The 8,276-nt window shown below is 44.5% G+C and overlaps 1 protein-coding gene across 1 annotated transcript; it reads right to left on the reverse strand.

Annotated features, from left to right (window-relative positions):
* Positions 1–539: 539 nt before the first annotated feature.
* Positions 540–1,162, reverse strand: nrarpb (NOTCH regulated ankyrin repeat protein b). The gene has a single exon (XM_079814291.1). The coding sequence runs from the start codon at positions 1,010–1,012 to the stop codon at positions 677–679; it is 336 nt and encodes a 111-aa protein (XP_079670417.1). The 5' UTR covers positions 1,013–1,162; the 3' UTR covers positions 540–676.
* Between the last annotated feature and the right edge of the window lie 7,114 nt (positions 1,163–8,276).

An 8,276-nucleotide genomic window follows, 5' to 3' on the forward strand; every position in this document is an offset into this window, starting at 1 on the left:
GATAGATAGTGTGATACTTAACTTGATGACCAACGTTGCAATGTCACCATTATAATGCATTACAGTTGAGGTATCAGACATCAGTCCCTGTTTTGACAATATGCAGAGAGAATGTGTACATAATGTAATTCTATACAGGACTATATATGGCAGTAGTCAGTGTGCGAATTATTCATTGACTCGGGGGGTTGACTTTCTGGAGGAATGTCTGTCAATCATTTTCTGTTGGTCTCACTGTTCGATACTGAACTGATATGGAATAAGAATAGACTTTTAAAAACCAACCTTTCAAGCCTTAATTAAGGATTCAGACCCCAGCAGCACCCCCCATAATTCGCACCCTGAGTCTAGTCATCCTGTAGGACCACAACCAAGTGTCAGCTTTCTTACTTTGATCCGACTGTTCAATTTGTTATCTCCAAAACAAAACAAAAATATCCATAAATAACACAGTGATCGTTTTCATCATGCATCAAAAGTTGGCAAACCACATCCATGACATTGTACCAACCCAACATTATCAAAAATAGCCTTTTGGATTTGAATGGTGTGCCTACCGATATTAAATCAATTTCCTAAACACATTACATCACAAACAAGCTGTCTTTTACTTTGGCACAAAGGGGTCAAATATATGATAGGCTTAAGGTACAGCGTCAGATTTTCTTTGATTGCCTCAGAGCGCGCTTGATGAGTACTTCGCCCGTGTAATGAGGTAAAGAACGATGTCTTGATGTCCACCAAATGCTGCTATGTGCAGGGCACTCCATCCATCTCTGTTGGCCAGGCGGATGTCTGCACCAAACTTCACCAGTAGCTTTACTAACTCCAAGTTGCCATCGATCACGGACTGATGCAGCGCCGTCTGTCCCTCGGGGCCGAAAGAGTTCACGTTAAATTCACAGTTTGTCATGTTTTGCAAGAGAGAGTGAAGCTCCTTAGTATTGCCCTTCCTGAGCGCTTCCTGAAACACTCTTTGACGCGCAGAGCAAGTCATGTCCGCCTGACTCATGATTTCAACAGGTAGACGACTGCAGCCCTTCGCTTCTGTTTCTGAGAGAAGATAATGAGCCAGATCTTCCTCCAAACTCCGAGATAACTCAGCGAACGTTAACCGGGTCTGTAACGGCACTTCAAAATTCAAAGACCAAACTCCAAGATATTCGAAAATCCCCCCAGTTTATGTTTTCCACATTAAACGCTCGATATTATTAGGGGGGGAAATGTCATAGGGTCCTTAAAGCAGGAGCTGGGAATGTCAATAGTCCATGCTGCATGTGGTGCTCCAATACTCTGTTCCTAGTAGAAAATGTATTCACTGTTATTTAATGTTTGCAAATGCAAAATTTTGGCTGAAAACAATATTGCAATTAATATAATACGGGCTTTACCTAGGTGGTTCCCACGAGCGGGTGTTGAATGGCCTCCAGCTCCGCGCGCTGTGTTCTGACTGAGCGCTCCGTTATAGCTGACAGACTAGATTTCTCCTATTGCGGCTCGTTTGAATAACAATAGCCCGTCATGAAGTTCGTCTTTTAGGGGCGGAGACTGTGTTCATTTCACAGGCTGCTTTTTAGCAGACTGCGGTGCATGTTCCTTACCCAATTTACACAAAGGGGAAATACAGAGAAAAATGCTACAAACAAATAAACAATAAAAATGCTAAAATATTTTCAAGTGCCTTTATTAGTAACTGCACAATGTAAAATCAAAGTCGGATATTTAGGCCTAGGCCTATGCATTTTGGACATGAAATAAAATAAAAAAATAAAAAAAATTGTTGCTGTCTAAAATTTGAACGTTAAATAATCTCTATCTATCTATCTATCTATCTATCTATCTATCTATCTATCTATCTATCTATCTATCTATCTATCTATCTATCTATCTATCTATCTATCTATATATCTATCTATCTATCTATCTATCTATCTATCTATCTATCTATCTATCTATCTATCTATCTATCTATCTATCTATCTATCCTCACCCCTCTATGTCTATCTATCTATCTATCTATCTATCTATCTATCTATCTATCTATCTATCTATCTATCTATCTATCTATCTATCTATCTATCTATCTATCTATCTATCTATCTATCTATCTATCTATCTGTCTGTCTGTCTGTCTGTCTGTCTATCTGTCTATCTATCTATCTATCTATCTATCTATCTATCTATCTATCTATCTATCTATCTATCTATCTATCTATCTATCTATCTATCTATCAATCTATCTATCTATCTATCTATCTATCTATCTATCTATCTATCTATCTATCTATCTATCCTCACCCCTCTATGTCTATCTATCTATCTATCTATCTATCTATCTATCTATCTATCTATCTATCTATCTATCTATCTATCTATCTATCTATCTATCTATCTATCTATCTTCATCCCTCTATGTCTATCTATCTGTCTGTCCGTCCGTCCGTCCGTCCGTCCGTCCGTCCGTCTATCGATCTACCCTCATTTTTTTACACAATTTACACAAAGGGGAAATACAGAGAAAAATGCTACAAACAAATAAACAATAAAAATGCTAAAATATTTTCAAGTGCCTTTATTAGTAACTGCACAATGTAAAATCAAAGTCGGATATTTAGGCCTAGGCCTATGCATTTTGGACATGAAATAAAATAAAAAAATTAAAAAAATTGTTGCTGTCTAAAATTTGAACGTTAAATAATCTATCTATCTATCTATCTATCTATCTATCTATCTATCTATCTATCTATCTATCTATCTATCTATCTATCTATCTATCTATCTATCTATCTATCTATCTATCTATCTATCTATCTATCTATCTATCTATCTATCTATCTATCTATCTATCTATCTATATCCCTCTATGTCTATCTATCTGTCCGTCCGTCCGTCCGTCTATCGATCTACCCTCACCCCCTCTATGTCTGTCTATCTGTCTGTCTGTCTGTCTGTCTGTCTGTCTAATCTAGCTACCCTCATCCCTCTATGTCTGTCTGTCTGTCTGTCTGTCTGTCTATCTGTCTATCTATCTTCACCCCTGTCTGTCTGTCTGTCTGTCTGTCTGTCTGTGATGGATACTAAGAGACAGGATTCAATAGCAAGTAAAACACAGTCTTTATTGACCAGAAGATCGCAGGTAAAGACAGAGTCTGGAAACTCAGAACGTGACCGCTGGCAGAGACAGAGTCTGTAATCTCAGGACGTGAGGATCCTTGGCGATCCTCCGGGAGAACAGCGTGGACGGTCCGGGAAGGGATCCACGAAAAACCAAGGACTCAGGCACACAACAGACGATGGGGAGACACACGAGGAAACATCCAACAACGCTCTGACAAAGACAAGGGAGAACAGAGAGACTAAATAGAGTGAGATGATGAATTGCAGCTGGTGCGTTAACGACCAGCCACAGGTGCGTGATGAGCCACCAATCCCAGGCTCTGCCCATGACAACACACAACACACACACACCCAAGAATGAGAAAGGGAATCCATGAACCGTGACAGTACCCCTCCCCCTAGGAGCATCCCTTGATGCTCCCAGCAGACCTTACCTGTTGATTGTAATCATCAATAAGGGAGTGGTCCAGAATGTCCCTAGCAGGAACCCAACTTCTCTCCTCCGGACCGTAACCTTCCCAGTCCACCAAGTACTGGAAACCGCATCCCCTCCGTCTTGAGTCCAGAATACGATTTACCGAATAAGTAGGTTCCGCATCTACGAGTCGCGGCGGTGGGGGAACCGGGACTGGCGGATTAAGGAGAGAATGAAAAACAGGCTTTATTTTGGATACATGGAAGGCGGGATGAATTCTCCTGTACGCCGGAGGAAGTTTGAGGCGGACTGTCACCAGACTAATGATCTTGGTGACAGTAAACGGGCCGATACATTTGGGAGCAAGTTTATTAGATACGGAGCGGAGCGGAATGTTCTTGGTAGAAAGCCACACTTTTTGACCCACGACGTATACGGGAGGCTTAGACCGGTGGCGATCGGCTTTAGCCTTGGTGCGTGCTCCCACCTGGAGCAGAGTCTCACAGGCTCTGGTCCATGTGCGATGACACCTCTGGATAAAGGCATGAGCAGAGGGGACCGCGACTTCGGAATCCAGACTAGGAAAAATGGGTGGCTGGTAACCTAGACTACCCTCAAACGGAGAAAGGCCCGTGGATGACACTGGTAATGAGTTATGAGCGTACTCAACCATAGAAAGTTGTTGGCTCCAGATTCTTGGACACCAAACGTCGCAACACTCTTTCCAGATCCTGGTTGTCTCTCTCAGTCTGACCGTTGCTTTGGGGATGATAACCCGAAGACAGACTAACTGTCGCTCCTAGTAATTTACAAAACTCCTGCCAGAATTTGGACACAAATTGGGAACCTCTGTCGGAGACCACATCCATCGGGAGGCCATGTAAGCGAAAGATGTGATCTAAAACAGATACCGCTGTCTCCTTGGCTGAGGGTAATTTGGGCAAGGGAATGAAATGTGCTGCCTTCGAGAATTGGTCCACAACGGTCAAAACGACTGTCCTGCCATTAGAGGGCGGGAGGGCGGTGATAAAATCTAGCGCTATGTGGGACCAGGGTCTCGAAGGAACAGACAGCGGTTGAAGTAACCCATCAGGAGGTCGGTTTGACGTCTTACCAACCGCACAAACCGAGCAACCCAAAATAAAACTGCGAATGTCGTGAGCCATTAATGGCCACCAGAATCGTTGCTTTATCAAACTGCTAGTGCAGTTTACTCCCGGATGACAAGCGATGTTGGAACAATGACCCCATTGGAGGACCTCAGATCTTAACTTCTCCGGTACGAACAAACGACTCTTGGGCCGCCGGGCGGAGGCGTTACCTCTTCTAAGGCCACCTTGACCTTCGATTCGATCTCCCATGAGAGTGTAAAAATAACTATCTTCCCTGGCAAAATACACTCTTCTCTGGCGTTCGGAGGAATCAAAAATACGAGATAAAGTCAGGTTTGATGTTTTTGGACCCGGGGCGGTACGAGAGAACAAAATCAAAACGTCCGAAAAAAAGTGCCCACCGAGCCTGCCTGGAGTTGAGTCTTTTAGCAGATCTAATATATTCAAGGTTCTTATGATCCGTCCATTCAATAAAAGGTACCCCCGACCCTTCAAGCCAATGACGCCACTCCTCCAGCGCTAACTTGACGGCCAACAACTCTCTGTTACCAATGTCATAATTACGTTCGGCAGGTGTAAGACGATGAGACAAAAACGTGCACAGTGCATCTTGTCATCTGAGGAAGAGCGCTGTGAAAGAACTGCTCCTACCCCCACCTCTGATGCGTCGACCTCTACCACGAACTGACGTGTGGGATCAGGGGCGACTAAGATGGGAGCCGAAGCGAAGCGACTTTTCAGTTTGGCGAATACAGCCTCAGCTGTATCGGACCACCTGAACGTCGTTCTGGGAGAGGTCAAGGCAGTCAGAGGCGCGGCTAGTTGGCTGAAGTTGCGAATAAATCGCAGATAGAAATTGGCAAACCCCAGGAACCTCTGTAGGGCCTTACGGGAATCTGGACGTGGCCAATCCATTACAGCCTTAACCTTGTCAGGATCCATGCGCATTCCCTCAGACGAAACAATGTACCCTAAAAAAGGAACAGACTGTGCATGAAACGCGCACTTCTCCGCCTTGACAAAAAGCCCATTCTCTAGCAACCTCTGAAGCACTCGTCTGACGTGTTGAACATGTTCCTGGAGAGACGAAGAAAAAATAAAAATGTCATCCAGGTAGACATATATGAATTGGTCAACCATGTCTCTCAACACATCATTGACGAGTGCCTGGAAAACCGCTGGGGAGTTGGACAGCCCGAATGGCATTACCAAATATTCAAAATGCCCCCTGGGGGTGTTAACCCTTTAAGACCTAAGGGTATTTTTACAATTAATTTTCCGCCTGGTGTTATTTACTAAAAAAGCTTGTAAAACATCAACCCTGTTGTGCACAGACAATTGACACACCTGTTTTTTTTCAAGACAAGCTGCACTGTCAGTATATTTGTGTTGCATTGATGTCACCTGAATGTAAAATAAGTTATGGGACCATAAAGACAAATGAAAACATAAAACGGAAATTGAATCACTCAAATATTTATTGAAAACACACACAAATAAATAAAAGCTAAGCATATTTCCTCTGGAAAACAGTTTGTTCAAGTCTTTGGAGTCCTGGAACTCAGGAATAAACATGATAACTTATACAGAACCAAAACTATTTACATTTTTCCAAAAAAAGTCCAGGCGCTTTTGGCCTCTTTGGATTTTGGATATTTACTGGTGCCAAGCCTCAAAACAGTTCCTATCAGGAACTTCTCCTCAAACTTTCTCCTCAAACTTTTTCCTCAAACTTTCTCCACAAAACTACTAAAAACTGCAGCGCGTCTCTCTCTCTCTCTCCTCAACACTAGCCGTGCGTCTCTCTCTCCACAATAATAGAGCTGTGGTTCATGCGTAATGATGCACACCAACGTGGATGACGGATCAGCCTGTCATTGGTCAAACCCTCATCCAAAATGGCAGCTAGCATCGCGCTAGTGGTAAAAATGACGGAAAATGTATAAATTATGGACATCAAGTGGATAAATCTTGGATGTAAGCGTTTTGATTTATTGCTGAACAACTCCAAAAAGATGCACATGTTCCAGGCTGGATAGAAAACCTTCTGTAAAGGCTACAAAGACACCAAAGACACCCCCGTGATGGCTAGCTCGTTAGCTTTCTGCTGGAAAAAACGGTAAGAAAATCGATAAAAGTTTCATGAAATAATATAGATTTTTATCGGAGGTGCCGTGTGACGTCGTGGGCGATGCCGTCGGGCTCTGAGGGTTAAATGCGGTTTTCCATTCATCCCCCTCCCTAATGCGAACCAAATGATAAGCGTTACGCAAGTCCAACTTTGTGAAAATGGATACTCCCTGCAACCTCTCAAAAGCTGAAGACATCAACGGCAAAGGATAGGTATTCTTTACCGTGATGTTATTCAGCCCTCTGTAATCTATACAAGGTCGCAGAGAGCCATCCTTCTTCCCCACAAAGAAGAACCCTGCCCCCGATGGAGAAGAGGAAGGGCGGATGAATTCGGAAGCTAGAAAATCAGAAATATATTTCTCCATGGCCTCCCTCTCTGGAACAGAAAGAGAGTAAAGCTTGCCCTTAGGCCGAGACTTACCTGGGAGTAAATCTATGGCACAGTCATAGGGACGATGCGGAGGAAGAGAAGCAGCACGGGACTTACACTTCCTTCAGGTCGAAGTACTCAGGGGGCACATTAGACAGATTCACTGCCTCACTCTGAAAAACAGAACGAGACACAGACGAACAAGCAGATACAAGACAAGACTGATAACACTTATTACTCCACGAAGAAACAGAGTTGTGTCCCCAGTCAACCCTCGGGTTATGTAAAATTCACCAGGGGAGCCAGAGGAGAGTCCAGGATAAAAAAGGAAATGAGTTCGGTGTGGTTGCCAGAAGTGATGAGTGTAAGTGGCTCGGTGGTGAACGTGATGTCAGGGAGTATTTGTCCGTTGAGTGCGTTAACAGAAATGGTGTTCTTGAGTGGAATGGTGGGTATGCCAAGCTTAAGCACAAGAGCAGATTCTAAAAAGTTACCTTCCGCTCCCGAGTCCAAAAGCGCTTGACCGGAGAAGTTCTGTGCAGCAGCACAGCAGTCTCACCGGAAGGAGAGTGGAGGATGAGGTCTTTTCCACGGAGATCCCGCCCGACAGTAGCCTTCTCCTTACCGCCGGGGCGTGGTCTTTTACCGGGCAGGAGTTTAGCAGGTGTCCAGCTCCGCCGCAGTAAAGACAAAGACCACGGGATCTCCGTCTCTTTCTCTCCTCCCAGGAGAGCCGAGCTCGACCCACCTGCATGGGCTCCGGATCGAAAGTGTAACTGACCGCATCCAAAGCGCTGGCCTGAGGGCATTCGACATTCCCGTACTGCAGTCCCATCCGGGAACGATCTCCCAGCCGACTCAGACGAGCGTCCACCCTCAATGCGAGTTCGATGAGACCATCAATCTCCTCAGGTAGATCTACTATGAAGATTTCCTTCTGGATGCGGTCAGCCAGCCCATGCAGGAACATGTCCCACTGTGCCTCCTCATTCCATCTGCACTCGGCGGCCAGTGTACGGAACTCGATGAAATAGTTCGAGACCGAGCGGTTACCCTGACGGAGGTCGGCGAGTTGACGTGCCGCCTCTCTTCCTGCCACCGCTCGGTCAAACACATGTTTCATCTCCGC

This window comes from Gobio gobio (assembly GCF_949357685.1).
Source record: "Gobio gobio genome assembly, chromosome: 4".
NCBI classification, from domain to species: Eukaryota; Metazoa; Chordata; class Actinopteri; order Cypriniformes; family Gobionidae; genus Gobio; species Gobio gobio.